The 21204-nt window shown below is 45.9% G+C and overlaps 1 protein-coding gene and 1 pseudogene across 1 annotated transcript; both read right to left on the bottom strand.

The window, feature by feature from the left end:
- Positions 1–723: 723 nt before the first annotated feature.
- On the bottom strand, positions 724–2862 carry LOC115332936. The gene has a single exon (XM_040208410.3). The coding sequence runs from the start codon at positions 2752–2754 to the stop codon at positions 724–726; it is 2031 nt and encodes a 676-aa protein (XP_040064344.3). The 5' UTR covers positions 2755–2862.
- Positions 2863–20430: 17568 nt separating this feature from the next.
- LOC120838465 lies at positions 20431–20978 on the bottom strand (annotated as a pseudogene).
- Positions 20979–21204: the final 226 nt, after the last annotated feature.

Raw genomic sequence — 21204 nt, 5'->3', positions numbered from 1 at the left:
TGCAACGCTGTCGAAGCTACTGGCGCGATCACGTGGCTTCCTCTATTAGGTTTTGTTTGCGCGAGGACGCGTGCAAATGATCAGCGAGGTCAAGCTTCACGCTCGTGGCAGTAACTTTGACAGCGTTGCACGCTAAGTATGAAACAGTGTATGCGGTGCTATAAAAGGTCCCAAACTTAGCATCATACCTAAAATGCAAAAGGCACAGGTGGTGTTTACGATTCACGACTTAGCAACAAAAACTCTAGAATCCTAGAGAGGAGGGAGTGTGGAAGAACGCGGAAATGTGTTAATAAAAATGGAACAAACTTCTGCAAGACAAATATATCCAACACTGCAGGTTATCTCTGGCAAAAAATATTAAACTTAATTGTAACTATAAGAAAAGGGTAAAGTATTGTTGCTCTAGAAGATATATATTCGAGTAAAATGGGAGTGCACCCATAGTAGTAAAAACAAATTAAAAAATTACGAGTGTACAAATATAAGCTTGGAAAAACTAGCGCACTTCAAATGTGACAAAGGTCTGATCTTACACAATGAGGAAACATATATCTTCAGACAATAGGCTCCAATTGAATGTCATTTTCAGTAATTGATTGATTGAAAACACGTTTATTGACCTTGTATTGCGCGGAGCGCGCTGCGGAGGTCAGTTAGAAGGAGGATAAGGGATTAGGATGCGGGGGCCAAAGAAGAGGAGAGGAGGAGGAGGGCAACACTTCATGGCTTCAAGGACTTCGTCGACGGGGGAGGGGGAGGCCGTATCCTCTTGGCTGTAGCCGAAAGGAGCCGGTCCCCCACTGGAGGCGCAGTTGGGTTTTTTATGAAGGTGAGTAGTGCCTCCCAGAGCTCCAAAGCGTGCTTGGGGGATATGGTGGTGTCTGGACATGCCCAGGCGTTCAGGGATGCGGGTACTGGGGCGTTTGTGATGAGGTCCAAAGCCTGTTGTCGTGGAATATTATACAAAGGACAAGACCACATGAGATGGACCAGGTCTGCCTTAGAATTGCAGTTCTTGCAGATGCCAGAGGCTGTGGAAGATCCCGCCCCGTCGTTCCCGCGAAGCCGCTGTAAGAGATGCGGTGTCAGTAGGGTCCCTGTCTGAATTTGCCGAATCATGACGGCTTCCCTACGAGAGAAATGTTGGGAGGGAATCTTAGGGATGGATAGCGGGTTAGCGGCCATGGAGAGGTAGGTGGCTCGCTGGGCTTTGGTAGAGCGCAAGTCGTGCCAAGGGTTGGCAATTTCCTGTGAGGGGTTGCCTAGAGATGAGGAAGAGGAGGGTCCCTTGACCAGCGCGGAGAGGAGGTGTGCGCGCGCTAGTCTGTGGGCTTTCTCATTACCGGGTATGCCACAGTGGGCAGGGACCCATCGTATGATGAATTGATGGCCGGACGCTCTCAGAGATGAGACGGCCACCTTGAGCTCGTGTAAGGTAGGTCCGGTATATTTGGTGTCCGAGCATATGTGGTGTGCCGCTTGCGAGTCAGTATAAATGATGTGCGTGACTGGTGCGTCTTCCTTTGCCGTAAGAAGTGCGTCGCGCGCATAGTCCGTGATGGCTTGAAGCTCCGCTTGGGTGCTGAGCGGGGGCGTAGCCGTTGTGTGCAGGTATCGTGCCTGTGCTTCTGTATTACAATTGTACCACGCCGTGGCGTAGACAGCGCATTTGTGATCAGCTGGCAGGGATGCATCGACGTAGATCACGTGGGTGCAATCGTCAAGCGAGCGAATGTACTTTAAGTGCCGTCTCTTGAGAGGGAGGCGCCTGCCGGTGCTCTGTATTCGCTGAGGTAGAGGAGTCCCGTCGGTGAGGACAATGTGTTCCCACGGCGGGGTCTGTTGTGGGAGTTCGGGCAGATCGTGCACGGCGTAGCCTAGTTTTGCAAGGATAGACCGGCCGGCTGGTGTTGTGCGAAGCCGTGCCTCCTGGATGTTGTAGTGCGCGGATACGAGTTCGCTGAGATCATTAATGCCCCCGCAACTCTTGAGCGCGTCTAGGCGTGTGTACCTGGGAAGGCCAGTAACGAGTCTTCGGGCCTCGTTGATAAGTCTTTCTAGAGCTAGCATCTGAGTCCGATTGACTGGATGATAGGGAAGACCATACAGGAGCCGTGAGACGACAAATGCCTGCACGAATTGCCTCATCTCGCGTTCGCGGACACCACGGGTGCGTGTTGAGATTCGTCGAAGGACGTGTAGGATCTTTTTTACTGATCCAGTCGTTTTCTGGAACCATGTGTTGGCTGTGCAATTTTCGTCCAGGCACATGCCCAAGATGCGAATGGTAGATTTCCTGGTGATGGGTTGGTCTCCGATAGAGAGGTTGTACATGTTCTTCTCGGCTCTCTTGGAGGGAGTACTACGGCCGCCGTGTATGACTAAGTATTCAGTCTTCTCTGGAGATGTGCTGAGGCCAATTTCGGTTGCAAAACTGTAGATAATGTTTAGGGCATTTTGGAGTATCTCTTCCTGCTGGCCGATGAACCCGTCTGTTGCCCAAAGCGTGATGTCATCGGCATATATTGTATGACCTAGTCCAGGCACTGCATCAAGACGGTGTGGGAGGGTGTGCATCGCCAAGTTGAAGAGAGTCGGTGAGATAACTGACCCCTGCGGTACCCCTACTTTGTTGGCTCGCGTGGTACTAGTGGCTTGGTCTACCTGTACTTGAAAACAGCGACCTTCCAAAAACGCGGCAATGAAGTTATATAGTCGTCCTTTTAGGCCGGCAGTTCTGGTTTGGGACATGATTGTGTTGTGCGGGACCCCGTCAAATGCCTTTTTAATGTCAACCCCAACGACAGCTCTCGGTTGTGTAGAGTGCGGGTCGAGGACTGCCTCCTTAAGTTGAAGAAGCGCGTCCTGTGTGGACAACCCCGCTCTGAACCCTATTTGCGTTGGGGCGAGAATGCCATTATTTTCCAAGTACCATGTAAGGCGCGTATTGACCATCCTCTCCATCGTTTTACATAGGCAGGATGTCAGTGATATAGGTCGGAGGTTGGCCAGGTTATGTGGCGGTTTCCCCGGTTTGGGAATAGGTTTCACCAGAGAGAAACGCCATGTGGGTGGAAGCTTTCCTTCTTCCCAGATCCTGTTGATTTCCTCCAACAGAGCTTGTTTGTAGGTATCTGGGAGGTTTCTCAGTTGTGTCGTGGTGACTTGATCTGCCCCAGATGCACTGTGTGTGTTGGCAGTGTTAAGAGCGTGATTAAGCTCAAAAAGGGTGAATGGTTGATTGTAGGATTCAAAGTCCTCCACGGGGTCGTCCCTTTCATAGGTGGCAGCGATGGGTTGAGAAGTGCTGGGAAAGAATTCAGAAGCGGCACGTTCGGCTAGCTCCTGTGGGGTTATCGCTTCTTTAAGGGCCACCCGTCTGGCCCCATTGTAGGTCTTGGTTTGTCCAAGAAGGGACCGTAGTATACTCCAAACTCGGGGTGTAGACGTATTCCCGTTAAAGCCTTCACAGAGGGTCATCCATCTCTCAGATGCAAGGGCGGTGGTGTAGTCCTCTATTGTCTGTTGCGTGATCCTCAACTTGCGTTTGATAGAGCGTCTGCGCCCAGATTTGCGGTACTTGGCCAATAGGCGCAACCTGCGATTCCAGAGCGTTAGAAGGCGTTTGTCCGGGTCCGGATGATCATAGGGGACTTGTATTCGACGGGTGGCTAGTGCTGGGCGTCTAATATTTGACCAGTTAGGTGTGCGATATCGCCGCTGGGAGATGTCTCCTCCAGCAGCTTTCGGTATTTGTCCCAGTGCGTCAAAAACGATGGTCTCGCGGCTGTGCGTGCACCTACCGCGCATCCCAGAGTGCGGCGGATTTTTATCTTGATCACTATAGGGAAATGATCGCTTCCCATTAGGTCTTCGTGAATTGTGACATTTTCAGTGTCAAGACACACAAGGAAAGCTTCCATTTCGTGGGGTTGTGAAGGAAAAAGGCTCGAAGCAAAGAGCCATGTCAGTGTATCTCCAATGACACCTGTGAACTCTACGACTGGATGACCCATTCCTCGTCCAAAATTCGGAGTTTGTGTTAGGCTACCTGAAAACTATATTTCAACCGTTCGTTACGGCTTGTTTCTCGTTGTAGAAAGCTTATTTTACTCAATCTCTCTCGAGGAATTATTTACTGCGTTGAGAGAACGTACTGAGAATGAAAGCGTCGGACTTAAAAACAACTGTGGTAATCCAGTGGATTCTTTGCTGGAACCTCTAAATTGTATGTCGCCTTCACAGTGGTCAAGTTTAATCACAATTCCCAGTAGAAAATAAAGCTATACGCATCGGATCGTGCGGCTCTGTTACTGGGTGATTTACACCTCTGTAGATATACAGAACCACTGCTGAAAATATTACCATTGTTCAAATTACAGCTATCTTCAGATATTTAGATGATTGTCTTGTACTCAAATGCACGACCAGTGGGCGAATCACAACTGGTAGAAACCATTAAAGTTTTTTTCGTCGAACAGGCTTAGGAATTCAACCACATACGCGAATCAACAAAAAACCTGACTCTACAATTTCTTCATCTGAAAATAACACTCAACAACGAAAATATGGGCTGGATGTATTCCCCGCCTCCGAAGAAAAGTCTGCTTCAATATGAGTCAGCGCGCACCAAACGCGTTTACAGAAAAATCATTGCAATTGCTTTGGGTGTAACTCTAAAACCTCTTGCGAACACGCAGCAGAAGAGAGTTTCAAGAACCTAGTGCAAAGACTTTGAGCTTTAGGGTACCCAATATCAGTTATATCCAAGATCGTCCAGTATATGTTGAAATCATATAAAAGAAAAGAAACAAGAAAATTATCCTATCTTTGTAATACCCTACGTTCCCTGCGTGCTCCAAAACTCAAAGCGAGTGGCCGCGAAATTAAAGCAGCGAGACTTCCATGACCAGTGTCAAGTCACAATGACTCGGAAGTTCGTTGAATTTCGAGCATCAAATACAAAATCCCGTTACCCTGTGGGAAAGTCTATTTGGAACAGTCCGGGGGTATTTAAACGTTAGACTCGGAGTGCATGCAATGCCCCTTTAATCATCACCGTTGGGCCATTTAGCAATGCATTTGATGGACTGTAGTTGAACCCCAATATTTCTTGACAGAAAAGTTACCAAGTTGTAAAGTGACCAAACAACTAGAGAATTGATGAAGCGAAAGATATGACATCGAAAGGTCAAGCTGGCATGATATCGGCATCATTAGTACTGTCGACGACAACGCTAAAATTGATTGGTTGGTGTTCCTGAATTACCATGTCATTCCTCCTTTACACGTAAATATTGTCCTTGAATTCTCTACATTTTTAGGTTTTATCAGCAAACTTTGAACGTAGCCTGTGATTTGTGTTAATCAGTATATTCGTGAGATTATTCATGTTAATGGCTGATACGCTCAGAAACTAATATTGTAAATACGTCCACATTAAAAGTCTATAAATTCATTGAAATCTAAAAGCCCTCAACATCTTTTTTTTCACCACCATTTGATCAAACGTCAGTTATTAGTTTAGAGCTTGTTGTATCTACGTCCTTCAATTGTCCTTGTCGTTGGCGCTTCAGTGTTTAGTATGTATAACCCCCAACTCCCAAAAACGTACTTTGGTTCTAATTGACGTGATGAGAATCTGCTTGCTATTCTCAGTCGCGACGTCGCTTGGGCGGCAAAAAAAGCTTGGACGGCAGCTGTGATGCTCTATATCAATGGAAGTATCAAGCAGAATCAGATAATGCTAATCAGACATTTCAAGCCGGTGAATGTCTCTTGCCCTTCCAAGAAGCTTCAGGCTTGCAATAAAAATTCTACCCATATTTCAATGACACTTTCATTTTCCTATCGAGTCACGTCGTATAGGTAATATTTAAAATATTTTATATAAATTTTTGTCTAAACAAAGTATATAGAGAAGACGCTAGAAATACTAGTGTTTTTCTCAACACGTCTCAATAGACTGACATCATATTTCTCTTAAATATTTATACCCTAGGTTTGAAAGAATACTCTGAAGCACCGCGAAGCGACATCACACCCAGCTTGAACCCCTAAGGAGGCTGCTTTTTTTCAGTTGTGACAAATATTTATCTCTCCTTCCAATACTTTATGTTAGGGGATACGATTCATCAACCCTCAGAGATCACATACTGTGCAGATAATTGGCGAAAAAAGGCAATATACTTGTGATATTTTTAGTTTCCGATGTGGTTCTCGTTCAAATATTGCTTTTTGAAGTTCGGGTATATGTGGCCGAGGAGCAGTCAACACTACTGAAATACAAGTTTATGACTGCTCCGTGGCCTGTGTCTTTGGGACCTCTTTGTACGCGCACTAGGCAAGCAGCGAGTGCATGCTTCCATGGATTTATTGTGACAAACCTAGAATAAATGTTCAGGATCAATTTATTTTGTCGCAAGAAACTGCCCAATTGTCTATAGAAAGGGGATAGATACGATGAAAGAAGCTTTATTGGTCTTTAATAAAATATTTATACAATTGTTATGCAATCTCTATACAATGAGTCTGATAAAATGTTTACAAAAAATCGGCAAAAAAAGCTATCGCAGTGTATAGAGAAGTAACTATATCCTCTTTGAATATATCCTCTTAGATATATCCTATACTCAAGAGGAATATATCCTCTTGAATATATGCTCTTGGTAGAAAGTGTATACATATATTTGTAAGGATTTTGCAAAAATCAACCTCCCCTTCTCTTTGTAGTCTACACCGAGTCTCAACAAACCCCCAAAAATCTTCTTATTTTAAAATTATTTACCTTTTGTCGCAATTGTCATGTCAATGTGGGACATACTGGCCCTGTTTGCTCGAGCAAGGAGACGGCCGTTTGAACGAGCAGACGGCCGCTTGAACCTGAAAGGGCACTGAACGCGGCCCAGATGGTCCGGACAAGCTCGCGATTTTTCCGCATTCATGTTGGAACAAAAGAAATAAATCTGACAACCAAAAGTCTGCGCGAATTCAACCCAAACTACCTCCCATAAAGAGCAACCTGATCCGGTGGAGTCTTTCTTTTCTTCTCCTTATTACTGCACCTATCTTCTTTCTCAGACAAGTCGGGTGAACCGAAAATACATAAATAGACCTTGACCCCCCTTACTGCTCTTTATATTCAGCCCCAGTTGTGGCGCTTTATCGAGAAGTTTATTAAGTGTTAGTTTGGCTTCTTCCAAAACAACAGAGCAAAGCCCTGCCCGCATGGCATCTTGCGCCGACACCCCAGACCAGAAGTGCACCCGCTGCATCCTAGACGCGACGTGACGTAGAATAGTTCAGTTCGCTTTAACAAAAAGCCCGTACACACAGATGCGTAAGGGATCGTTCGCGCGCAGCTGAGCAATACAGCACCGCATGACGTCGAGTTAAAGGGTATGCAAACTGGCGGTGTTGTTCGTGAACGACTCATGACCGCTCCGTAAACAAAGCTGGACTCACATTTCCACGTTTCCGTTTGAGCATGACAGCCAGCCGTGGCGAGCCATGCTGGTCGGAGCGATATGACTGATTCCACCTCAAAATATGCTCATGTCTCTGTCCAATTGCTTGGTGCGTTTCGCTGCATCAGGGAGTCGGGCGACGCCGCGACGCCCGACTGCATGCAAACTAGCCTTAACCTCCTCTCCACCCCAATCGCGAACGTGATTGGTAGCATCCATTGTTTCGTCATGAAACATGTGATGGGGCGGGACGCCGTAGCTTGCCGGACCGTGTCGTGGCGAGGAGTGTAGTCTCCCTTGCTTTGCCGTAAACTTTCTCCGGCTCGCCAGGGCCACGGCGCCAGTTGGCCCATTTCTTAACGAGGACATCCGTGCTTCGTATGACTCACGCTAATGGACCTTTTGCCAGTAAGCTTCCGTGAATGCGTCCACTTTCCCCTTAGGCCTACCCTTCCGCTGCTGCCATTTTCGCAGGGCACTGTCCCGCACGATCAACATTGCCACTTATATTAAAAGTAGCGCAAAAAAGACGGGACAAAATTTTGTCCCGTCTTTTTTGCGCTATTTTTAATATGAATGTCCACTACCAACTTGCCCAGCAGACCAAGCTGTTACAACATTGTCAGTATGTGTCAAAATAGACGCGTATTTTCTCTATTGTGACGCCTCATTTGTTCAGTATTGATAGCATGGCGTAAAAGAAGCTCTGAAAACCGCCAGAACGGCACGATGTCAATATGTTCTGACGGGCGAAGGCAAGTGGGGCTGCCTTTCATTTGTAGTTCGCAAACAACTCTCCAGGCGGCGCCCGTTGCTTTAAAATGTCCATTGCATGCACTCAAACGCAAGTTTTACGTGGGCGTTTAGGCGTGTGTATATACTCCCTTTCGGCTTAACTCCAGACGCAGTCTATGCTACAAGCGCGAGCACCGGGCTCTGAACGACGCTTGCACTGCTCCAGCGCGCCTGCTTCACAGAACGCTGAAAGCCGTGAGCTTGCTCTTGTAGCTACTGCCGCGATCACTCTTAAGATGAAACAAAGCATAGTGTAATATGCAACATTCATAAAAAAAAAGTGACTGAACAAAAAACTCATACGCTTGGTGCAGTTTACGTATGCTTGGCAATCAAAGCGCCAAACTTTAGGTTTCCTTCGTAGATTAAATTTCTTGAAGCCACGCGCACTTTCATTCCGCGTTCTTGTTGTTTGACATATTGAAGTTGTCTTTTTGTCCGCGCTTGGTACATGATCATCACGTTTGTAATGCTTAAACAATGTTCGTGTTGAAAATAATCACTAATGCCGTGCTTACCTGGACTCCCACATTCTGCCAGCGAAGAAAGATTCATGCTGACCAGAAATTCCGTCGGCACCTGGATATATTCTCCCCTCTCTCCACATCCTCTCTGGTGGCGGGTGAAAGGGCGACTCCCGCTCCCACCGCTAGGGGCGCCGCCAACGCGAACGTCAGCTCTTGGGAAGAGGCTGTCCCCTGTCACCTGTCTCTCACCCGTCTGGGGCCAAGAGGAGGGAAGGACGATGGTCACGCGCTTGAAGAAGAACTTCCCGTAAGTCGCCTGGTGTAGTAGTTGGGAGCCTTGCCTGAAGAGCACCTTTAGGAGGAGTTTATGAAGATAAGCAGACCGAGAAAAAACAAGGATCATTTTTATATTCGCATGATCAAGGCGTGGTGTAACAAGAACCACTAAGGACAAAAGTAACAAACGACATTGGGCGTCAGTACGTTATTGTAGACTGTTTTAAAAAGGTAAATATATAAATATCCAATAAGCGCAAGGAAGCCTCGTTGCAATCACACTCCGAGTTATTTGGGTCACAAATTATTTGGAAAGAAATAAAATTGATTCTTAAGAACAAATCGTCGATTACTTCTATAGTCTGTTTCATACTTAGCGTGCAACGCTGTCAAAGCTACTGGCGCGAGCGTGGGGCTTGATCTCGTTAATCATTTGCACGCGTTCTCGCGCAAACAAGACCATAGAAGAAGCCACGCGCTCGCGCCAGTAGCTTTGACAGCGTAGCACGTTAAGTATGAAACGGAGTATAATCTATTATATCGTACTTTTGGTGAAATGCAATTTCATTTATCGATCATAGAGTTACGAAACGGAAGTCAGAATATCTGTGTGGCAACGTGTCCTTTATGTGAAGCCTAATTACCATCTCGAGGTTACAGCGCACAAGACGAGGGCAACACGAGAGGTACACAAAGAGGCAAACACAAACGCTGACTTACAACTTCTTCGTATTATCTTTCTGCTTCCATCTTTACGACACTATTTTAAATCTTAGATTGCTTTAAATGAAAACAAGAAGAACAATCCAAAGGTCTTCTCACAAACCATTGCGATTATTGCGCTACTTATTCTAATTATTTTCCACATAGCGTTAGGTATTGGCAATGTGCGCGATCGAAAGCGTCGCGGTGGTCGGCCTTCCACGATTGCCCGAATGCTGACTATGACGTCAGCAAAGGCGTTCTCATGGACCGAAATAAGAGGAACGTGAGGACTTCAATTTTGACGGTGTTGGTTCAAGAACGCTATGGTTTCAGGCTTCCGCCATGCAAAGGTCAAACAGCATCGAACTTGTTGTTCGCAAGGTAATGATGTCACGAAACGTAACCACGCGAGGGCGCCACCGAAACATGTCACCGCTAATGGGCTCCTGACACAATTATCTTCCAGGCGCGCGATCATCTCTGCCTCTATTGTTTCTCTGGTGAGCGTGTTGTTACTTCTAGCTATGACGGTACTTTTCTCAAGATCTGCTGAGCACCCGCAATCCCTGCAGTGGATGCCGAGTTGTACAGAAATGACATCGTGGGTGTTATGATGGTGTTCCCCTAATCGATCATTTAAGCACCGGCCACTTTGTTCCATATACTTCTTCCCATATTACAGTCGAATAGAATAAATCACTTCGTCAGAGAAGGGCACAAATCATGTTTGTTTGTTTTTTTGTTTTTTTTATTGACGGTGTGCTGGGTGATTTGCTGTCCTTCACAGGCTAAAAAGGTTGTTTGTGTGTAGGAAAGCAAATCACTCAGCACACCCTCAATTCGCCTGCTCAAGAAAACACCAAACATGCTTTGTTCCTTGCTATGAAGGAGTGATTTATTCTACTCCACTATCGTGTGGTAAGAAATGTATCGGACAAACTGGCGGGTGTTTGAATGATCTATTAAGGGATACCATTGTAACACCCACAAAGTTATTTCTGGACCTCTCGGCATCCAATGCAGGGGTTGCCGATGCTCAGCATATCTCGGGAAAAGTACCAGCATAGCTAGGAGTAAGAACCCGCTCTCAAGAGAAATAATTGAATGCAGCGATGATCACCCGCTTAGAAGATAATTGTGTCAGTAGCCCATTCATAACGCCATCTGAAAGAAGAATTAGAATACTTAGCACGATGATAGCAATCCCGTATCAGAATATTTGATTTTTTTCTTGCTTTCACTCATAATCATCTGATATTTAAATCAGTTTCGCGACGAAAAAATTGAAGGAGAATACAAAGGAGTTGCAAGTCAGCACTTATGTTTATCTCTTAGTGTGTGTCTCGTTTTGTCAGTGTCTTGTGCGCTGTAACCTCAACGTAAATCACCAAATCGCCCAAGCTCCCATATTAACGAAATTTATAAAAAAGTTAGTCTGTAATTACTGCCGTTGACATAAGTTTATCTTGAAGGTGAATTACGTAACTAAACGAACTGAAAACGGGGTCAGATACTCGATGTTAGTAGACGTTTCCCAGGCAGCACGCCAAAAGAACGCTTCCGTTGCTCTACGTTTGGCGATCCTTGTGTTCCAACTAAGGCATAATATGCTTTTGGACGAATAGATTAATTATTAATAAGGCTGATAGCTGGGCTAATTGGTAATGACTGAACACACTGAGGCAACATAGCGCATACAAGATACAGTTACCTTTTGCCTTTATGCCAACCGCGCTTAAGGAACACAACTATCTTGGAAAGGCGCAAGAACAAATGGAAAGCGGAGGTGCTAGAAGCGTGCTAGAAGCGTGCTAGATCTACATAAAAAAAGACAACATTAGTGAAGCATCAGTGATGTAGTCGATACATAAAAATAGTTATGATGAAGCTGACGGTGAGGCTCTTGGACGCGCAAATATGATCTGCTGTCAGGCGCAGAGTGGGGAATGCACGTGCGAAGGTGTGTAATGCGGTGTTTTCTTCTTTCTGTCCTTCCTTCTTTAGAGTAAAATCCCAAGTTACGAGTTACCACTTAGTGTTGCCCCGTTCTTCTTCCTCTGTAATGTTGCCTCAGCATTAGTTAGTGTCAAACAACTTATGGTTGGCTTTTCTATGACATTTCTGCTTTGCCAAATACTGTAAGCGACGTATTTTTCGCGGGCTCAATATTTGGCGATTTATGTCGAAGCTGAGGTTTTAGTATATCTCGCGGGTTCTAGATTTTGCGACCCGGTTGGATCTCAAGATAGATCAAATGCGTTTACAATTTACCGGACCTGTTCGCTGGAACTATTTTTCTCGAATTGTAGGCGATACGCGAAATTTGAGGAGATAATGTTTTCGCGAAAATGAAGTCGTTTAGAGCAGTTGATAAAACTCCAGACGTGAGCCAAATAGGCAACATATCAACCAAGAAATCAGCAATGAAGCCTACTTATGACATTTCGTTGGTTTACCGAGGCCCAAAAAAGCCACGTGACAACCAATCAACTACGCATCTAGAATCTTAACCCAAGGTGTTACTTCAGTACCTTGGTATTCTGGATGATCAGATCAGAGGGCGGTACAGAATTGTGAAGAGCCACAACGACGTTGTAACCGCCATCCCTTCCGTCAACACTCGCTGGTGTAACTTCCTTCAGCGAAGCGAAAATGAACATTACCGTAAACAACATTTCTTCTTGACGACCTGGAAAGAGAGCCCAAAATCGAGTTATAGAAAAAGCGTCATCCTCCGAGTCGTACTTCTTTCAAGATATAGTGTAGAGCTACAAAAAAAAGGAGATAACATTAGGCGAACCCGTCGTGCTGACTACGAGCAACAAAATAAAAAAATAGTTATAATTAAAGTGCATTCATATTACTGATCATGAAGCACTATATTGTAAACATTAGAAAGATAACATGTGTGCATTTAACAGTGGTATCTCAACTGGTCGAATGCATACTGCATAAGTGCGCACCTACATGTTTTGAGTTCACCAGTTCGCTCCACACTCCAAAAAAGAAGATGGTCTCAAATGACGAAAGGCAGAATTTCGTCCAACGAACTACCACTTGATCCCCAAGGAGGCCATCTGGTTCGAGCTAGGCACCGTGCGCAAAAGCTGGGGATTATCTTCACTTGCTCGGAACTAACCGAGAGGCGTGCGCGAACAAGATCAGCCAGTAGTCCTCCAGAAGGAGGGTACACTGCGTGATTTATTCCTCGAAGGCAAGCGGAATGCTCACCTGAAACACAGCTAACATTTCGCTTGTTTCGCATTTCGCTTTCGGCGACAAAAATCTTGGCGGCAAGGAAAGGAATATTGTTTTCTTTCTTGCTGGTTCCTCCAGTAAAGTACACCCTATACATGTCTGCAAAATTATTTCTTCCTTTGACAATATCATGCTTAGGTAGACGTCGGCTCAAAAAGAAATTTTCTTCTCCCCTTTTAGTTTTTAACCCAATTTACAGCACGTTCTTAAACTCTCGCCTTCTCTGCCGACCGCTAGCTGCACAATTTCACAAGGTTTCAGATCCCTCCGATGTGCGGTCCATTCACGCTGGCCGAAAAAAAAAAAACGGTTCTATTTTACATGCCAGGTACTGGACGCCCCTGAATACCCAGCTCCGAGGTGCCACTAAAACACAACTCTCCTGCCTTGAAAAAGCGAATCGGTACGCAATAGCAAGGTTTGAAAATGCAAAGCTAAATGAGCTCACCTCTTCCAAGTGCACCAGTCAGAGGGATAATGCTGGAGGCTAATGCGTTCGAAGTGCGAGCTTGCTCGTGACTGGGAGCGGGGGGGGGGGGGGGGGGGGGGGGGGTGTCGTACAGGCAAAAAAAAGGGGGGAGAAGTTGTTCTTGCTGGGATGCAGAACTCTTTCTCACAAAAAAATTAAAGGGAGCGAGGGGAAAGGAAGTAAGAGTGACTATGGATGATGTTGTGAATCACTGGCACGCGCTCACTTGTACACACACATATGTACACGTCCACACACACACACACACACACACACACGCACATAGATGGGCACTTCTTGCTCCAACAAAGACAAAAATTGTCTTTTCTGGGTTGGTGTCCTCTGTCACAGCCTCTCTGACAGGCCGGTGGCGCTCAGGAAGTTTAACAGCAGTTGCTGAAGTGCACGACGCCGGCGTGTAGTTCCAGTCGGGTATAATACGTCATCTATTTTCGGTGTCGTAATGCCAAATTTGGATAGTTCTTGGAGGAATTCTTGTCGCTGTATTTCATAAATGTCACAACACAGGACAACGTGTTCAATAGTTTCCTCTTCGTCACATGTAGTACAAATAGGGCTGTCCATGATGCCGATTTTATGTAGAAAATATTTGGTAAACGCGCTATTCGTTCGTAGTCGCATTAGGAGGGTGTTATTAGCGCGGGAAAATCCTTTGGTAACGCAGGGCTGATGTGCCGTTTGGCTGGACGGAGCAAGATTTTCGATGTGGACTTTCACAAGACAAAGCGAGTCCTTGAAATTCGTTGGGCTTTTAATGCTGGGGGTTTGGTTGTGTGCTTCCCCAGCCAGCTGGTCAGCTTCAGTATTTCCAGGGATTCCAACGTGTGATGGTACCCATTGGAACTGTACGGTGAGGCTTCTCTCCGAGAGAACTTGGAGGAGTTTGATGATTGTGGCAACTTGTTCGTCACGGGATCCAGGTGTCGCAAGCCTACGGAGTGCTGTACGGGAGTCTGTTATAAGAACAGCCTGTTGTTTATACCACGCAACGTTTCTTGTGACGATTGTAGATAGAGCCTTTTTCATGGCTTCCATTTCAGCTGTTGTTGATGAAACTAATTTGTCGAATTTGCCGCTCCATCTAATGTTCATTGCAGGAATGACAAAAGCAGCTGTTGCGCTCCGTCGACCTCGGTGTACAGAGCCGTCGGTGTATATTCTAAGTGCTCCCGGGTATAGCAGTGCGATAGCCTCTTCAGCAAGTCTTCGAAGGACGATTTCTGGGGTGTGTTTCTTTCTGCGGATCCCTGGTAAATGCTCCTGGAACAGGAACGTGTGCTGGCGCCAGGGGGGATAGTCTACATAGGCAGGCGGTTTTGTGCTACGTAATAGTGGGTCCAAGAAATATACTGTCCTCAAAAGACGGTTGAACCTTGACTCTTTTCTTTCTGCTAGGCGTCTTATAAGGTCAGTTCCAGGTATTGATTTATGCAGTCGTATGAGCTGTTGCATGAGATTTTTTGTAATGCGGAGTGGTAGTGGTAGTGTGTCACTCTCACAGTACACCTTTTCGTTTGATGTCGCCCGAGGGACGCCAAGCGCCTTACGAATGCCTTGGCGTTGAATACGTTCAAGACGAAGCATTTGGGTGTTTGAAGGTTTGGCGTATGGCAGAGCGTGCAGCATGCGTCCCATCACAGTGCTGTCGTGCAATCGAAGCATTGAGGAGGGGGAGTTCCCCCACGATTGACCTCCTAGTCGACAGACTGCGTTGGTAAATTTGGTTGATGCGGTTGCTATGGCGTCCGCCTGGGGTTTTCCCTGAAGTCTTGTATCAAGGGTTGCTCCAAGGAAGCGGTATGTTGTGACTCGCCGAATCGTCGTAGCTCCCAGGTATAAGTCAATGTTAGGACATGACCGCCTTTGAATATGTGGGAAGAACATGTAAGCTGTCTTGCTTACCGAAATTTCAAGTCCGACCGTAGCCAAGTACAGTTGAACAGAGGTTATTGCTGGTTGCAATGATCGGCGGAGTATGTCGCGTCTCAAGTGACTGGCCCATAGGCATACGTCATCCGCATAGCTAGAACAGTTGACTCCTATCGGTCCACGTGGAATCTCTTGTGGCAGGCCAGCCATGGCGAGGTTGAAGAGTATTGGACTGAGGATGCTACCTTGGGGAAGGCCTCTAGTTTTCCCATGTATGCTGCTCAACGTAGTTCCCAGTCGAACCTGAAACTGCCGACCGGATAAAAAATTTGCCAGAAATGTCTGAATACGGCCAGTGATGCCCATAAAAGTAAGCCGCCTAAGTATGCTCCCAACATTTACGGTGTCGAAAGCTTTCTCAACGTCAAAAAAGATTGCAAGCGTGGTTTGTCGCCGAGCCCTTGCATCCTCTATGCTGCTGATTAAGTCAAGGATACTATCTGTTGCACAGAGACCCTGGCGGAACCCTGTCATCTCATTCGGTAACAATTTATGTTTCTCGAGGAACCATGTCATCCTGTTCTGAATCATACGTTCCATTAGTTTTGCAACACATGATGTTAGGGCCACAGGTCTGTAAGAGCACGGATCGTACGACGGCTTCCCGGGCTTGAGAATTGGGACGATAATTGACATTTTCCACTCTTCCGGAATTTTCCCAGTCATCCAGATAGAGTTAAAGAATTGTAACAGTCCTGTTAACCCTTCTAGGGGTAAGTTCTGAAGTGCTTGGTAAGATATGCCATCCCGCCCTGTAGCACTGCGCCGACGACATTGACGTAAGGCAGTTGTGAACTCTGAGGTAGTGAAGGCGTCGTCAAGTGGATTGCTGGAAATATTTGCCGTGGGCGGCACTGGTGACACTGTTGGTTTCCCCTCGTATGTGCGAGCAAAATCTTCTGCAAGCTCTTTTATTGTCTTAGACATAGCGAGGGCAATTGTTTCAAAAGGTTGAATGGGGCATCTGTCACCGGTGAGGGATCGTATGATTTTCCATACTTTAGTCCCCGGTGTGTGCGCACTCAGTTCCTCGCAGAAGTTCCACCATTGCGACCGTCTAAAATGATTGGCATATCGTCGAAGTGTGGCCGAAATACGATTAAATGTCGTGCGATTAGAAGAAGTTGGGTGGCGTCGTAGACGACGCTGGGCTCTTCGACGCGCAGCGGTGAGATTAAGTAGTTTAAATCCGGTGACGGGAAGTGGTCTGGTAGACGGACAACTTTGGTGTTTAACATCAAGGCGCAAAGTATAGTCGTGACAATGGGAGCTGTCGATTTACTCACAGAATTTCGGAACTCGTCCCAATTAGTCACTCGGTACGATTTTGTGTTTGGCTTGCTGCATTCCGGCAGAGTTATCCAGATAGGAAAATGGTCACTGCCCATAGTATCCGGAGCAATTTTCCAAGAAAGCTTAAGAGTGGGATCATAAGCTGTAACATCGAGAGCTGAAAATGTGGAAGGTGGCCTGAAAAAGGTTGGGCCGCCTGTATTAGCTATAGACAGTTGAGTAGCTGAGAATATTTCTTCTAACCTCCGACCTCGGCTGTCAATTGAATCACTTCCCCAAAGCGTATGGTGCGCGTTAAAGTCACCGCAAACAACTAAATTTGGCTTGTGTTGATTGCACCAGTCTTCAAAGGCGTCCATCATGTCGTATTTTCTGCCTGGCCTGATGTAAATGGACATAACCGTAATGGTGGTTTTCTTAAAAGACACCTTCACAGCGACAAACTCGGCATCAGCAGTATTTAAAGAATCAGTCGGAATTTGACATCGAGATAACTCACGACGAACGTATAATGCAGCACTTCCATTAGGAAATGTAGAAATTGAAGGGCAGCAGTAAGTCTCGTAACCTGCTATCGAACGGTTGTCGGGAAGTCCTGCCTCAGAGAAAGCAAGGATGGGGATCGGAACCCGCTGTAGGTACAAGGATAATTCTGAAATCTTGGCTTGGAGTCCCCTACAGTTCCATTGAAGGATTGTGGGCACAACATAATTTATGTGGTCTGCAGGCATCGTCACTTTAAATTGAGATGCAGTTATAGTGTCTTTTTACAACGAGAGAATCAAGCTCTCCAGTTGTAGAATGCCTTGAAGTGCTTCCCTGTGAGGTCCTTGTGGCATGCTCATGAGAACCTGACGGAATGTCGCAAAAATTGCTTGAATTATGGTTACTGCAGGCCGATTTGTTTCTGTTGGGCGTCCCTCCAGGGCGCTGCTATAACTCTTGTAGCGTCGTGCCTTGTGCTGATGCTGTTGTTGGGTGTCTCGTGAAGATGACGAATCATGTGAGTGATTCGCGCTGTCAATCTGGTGTTGAGGTAGAGACGGAAAATCTTCCTCTTCGTCCGACATCTGTTGAGAAGTGGTGCTCCGTAGTCTACCGTGAGGTTTTCTTTTCTTTTTTGCTGCCTTCGTGAACCTTGGGGTTGGTGTTGTCTCAGCAACGTCATGCGAGCTTGGAGGAGCTCTTTCTGTTGGTATTTTTTCACCAGGTCGCAGAATTGGGCCGCGCAGAAACGCCTTCGTACGCGCCAGAGCTGCAAGGCGTACTTTGCAGTTTGCGTAATCTGCGGGATGAGGGTCACCACAGTTGGTGCATTTCCTGACATCTTTGGGACAGTCGCGGTGGTGATGCGGTCCACTGCACTTCTTGCATGTGAGGGAGCCTGTGCAGTATTTTGCCACATGTCCCATTGCTTGGCATTTAAAACACCTCGGGGGTGCATCGGTGTGCTCATGAACGCGGTGAGTTGAGAAGCCAAGGCTCACCTCTGATGGTCGTTCTGAGTTTGGGCGAAAGGAGAGGACCACTCTGTCTGTCGGAGTTGTCTCTGTGGTAATTCCATTTCGTCGATAAAGTCTTCTGACCGCAACCACGCCTTGCGGCTGAAGGTATTCTGCGAGCTGTTCCACGGTGTACCATCGAGGTATGCCTTTGATAAGTCCTTTGTTCTGTGTGTAGGCTCTCGGAAGAGACGCTTTGATGGCGACGCCGCAGAGTTCGGTGACTTTGAGTAACCGTTTCACAGCGGCTTCTTCAGCAACGTCTACGAGTAGGCCTCCTTTCTGAGTAAATCTATGGTGAAGAATCTTTCCACCTGCCGCCTTTGTTACATCAACGCTAAGATGCAGCGGGTTCACGTTTTGAAGCTTGGAACCGTCTATTGCTGGCAGCAGCAAGACAGGAACTCCTGTTGTCCTGTTTCGTCGGTGTGTCACAACTGTGAACCCATCGGTTTCATCAGTGGACTCCATCGCATCCGAAGAGTCGTTTTGGTGGTTCTCAATAACTGTAGCCTCCAATGAATGGCTTGAGTTGTCATTTGTTAATTCAGGGCGTTCCTCTGAGGCCTCCTGGATGTTTTCGTCGTCGTTTTGAGTCTGGTCCAGTGCAGGTGTGGTCTCTGTTACATGGAAGCCTTTCCTCATCGTGTAGAGTGGGTTGGTCCCCATTTTTGAGGTCGTTGCGTCAGCTACAGCCATTAGGCTTATCCTGGCTGTTGGTGCGGCCGTGCCTGACCACGTCTTTTTTCCGGTCTTTTGTATTGGTGGTTTTGTCCCTGCCACCAAGGAATGCTTTGGTCCAGTCGCGGAAGGGTTTCCGTGTTCTGCCGTTGGCTTTTGGGGGGCCATAACCCCCCGAAACAGGAAAAAAGGGAAAAACGCTGGAGCTATGAAATTTACTGCTCCTACCTTGGGAAAACTTCGTCTTCATCCTCCGTGACTGGGAGCGTTTTTGTTATTATTTTGTGTTTAATTAAAGCTTCATAGTGAAAGAAGAAGCGACATTTAACACTGAAAATTACTTTGTTTTAGCTGTATGGAAGTACACCGGTATTGTAAGCATTAAGATACCGTTCGGTTTACAGTAAATGTGCAGTGCGACGGCCAACTAAAAAAAGTAGCGCGCCTCACCAAACGACCGAACAAAAAATATTGATTGATTTTGTAGCTTTGCAAGACACGCCCGTGAACCTCGATTAGAGCTGTTCACGCGCACTTCTTTCCACAACAATGCCACAATAAGTTGTCCACGGGCACCGTGGTAATTGGGGTGACTCCTGCCCATTTCTCCCTTCCAAAAACAAGTTGCATGTATCCTCATTACCACAAAAGTCAACGCCGGCTCGAACGCCAGCCTGACTCACCGTCGCATCCAATCCACGGGCAACGAGATTACATAACGGGTATTTGGGTAAAATTACAACCGGGTTTGTCGAAATGTAAAATAAGCCACGTATCGTCGAACGCTCCTTACGTCTTGATCAAGGTTTGAGGCATATACAAGGTGTCATAAAAGAAAATTTACACGGTCCTTTTTACCGCAAAAATAAACTAATCATCGCCGAACGCTCATTCTCCGCCCAAATGTAGAGCTCGAGCTCACAACGAGATGCCAAAGTTTCAGCCCGATCCGATAACTTAATCAAAAGTTATAAGTGATTTTCCGGAAATTTCAATGGAAAAATGGAGCCCATTTTCACCCGTTTTCGGTTTCTGGTGCCATAGAGCCCCATCTGTTCGAAAACTCTGTTGGCCGCCATTTTCCCATTGAAATATTTAGAAAATCAGTTATAACTTTTGATTAAGTCATCGGATCGGGCTGACACTTTGCCATCTGGTTGTGACCTCTAGCTCTACTTTTGGACGAATAATGAGCGTTCGGCGATGCCTAGTTCATTTTTGCGGTAAAAAAGACCGTGAAAATGTTTTTTTTTTTTTTGTGACACCCTGTACAATAGGTGGTGTCATGCGCGCGTCGCAGCCACTAGATAATTTCCTTTCCTCGCTCGGTTTATTATTTATTTATTTATGAATACTGTTGGGGCTTTAACAGGTGTGGGGTATAGAAGAGCACTGAAACATACAACATCAGGACTACAATACAGTACACATTCAGCGACATTCACTTAAAATAAAGGGGCTGAAATAGCACAAACATTCAATATATTATATAGCACTCAACAAAATGAACACTCAGCACTCGAAATCTTTAACGAAGTTTCCAAAAAATATTTAACTACTATTTATCATTCCAAACCAGTCATATTCAAAAGGGCGCTCTCAAAATCATTTAAACAGTCCAATGACAATATATTTTGTGGGAGATCATTCCAGTTTTTCACAGTTCTGAGGAAAAAAGAAAACTTATAAGCGTCAATATTACATTTGGGCACTTCAAACTGATTAGTGCTAACGTATCTGAGTTCTCTCGATGCGCGATGTGTTAATCTAGAATCCGGGTTAATGTTATACAGGTGATGAGAAAACATAAAGAAAAACTTTAGTCGAGCAATTTTTCGACGGACAGAAAGTAAGGGGAGGTTGAGGCTGTTCAGCACATCTGTGACAGAATCAAGTCGCTTCTATTTGGCTAGAATAAATCGCGCCGCCTTCCTCTGAACTTTTTCGAGTTCACCAATTTGATTTTTTCTATAGGGGTCCCATACCGATGCAGCGTACTCCAAGGGAGGCCTAATATACGTTGTGTAGGCCATTAACTTCACTTTAGGCGGAGCACTGGCCAGATTCCGTCTTAAAAACCAAAGCTTTTTCATTGCTTTGTGACATATTTCATTTATGTGTTTACTCCAACTTAAGTCTTTAGAAAGTGTCACACCCAAGTATTTAAAACTATCAACTTCAACCAAAGGACTCCCATCAAGCTCGTAAGTATAAGAAAGAACCTTCTTAGTTTTGTTAGTTATTCGTGCGAAAACAGTTTTTTGTGTATTAATTTTCATCTTCCATTTCGAGCACCAGTCCTGAATAGACCCAACAGATGCACTTAATCTGCGCTGGTC

Source organism: Ixodes scapularis, unplaced genomic scaffold (assembly GCF_016920785.2).
Source record: "Ixodes scapularis isolate PalLabHiFi unplaced genomic scaffold, ASM1692078v2 PGA_scaffold1__304_contigs__length_218370807, whole genome shotgun sequence".
Taxonomy (NCBI): domain Eukaryota; kingdom Metazoa; phylum Arthropoda; class Arachnida; order Ixodida; family Ixodidae; genus Ixodes; species Ixodes scapularis.
This window is presented reverse-complemented; position numbering and strand designations above follow the sequence as displayed.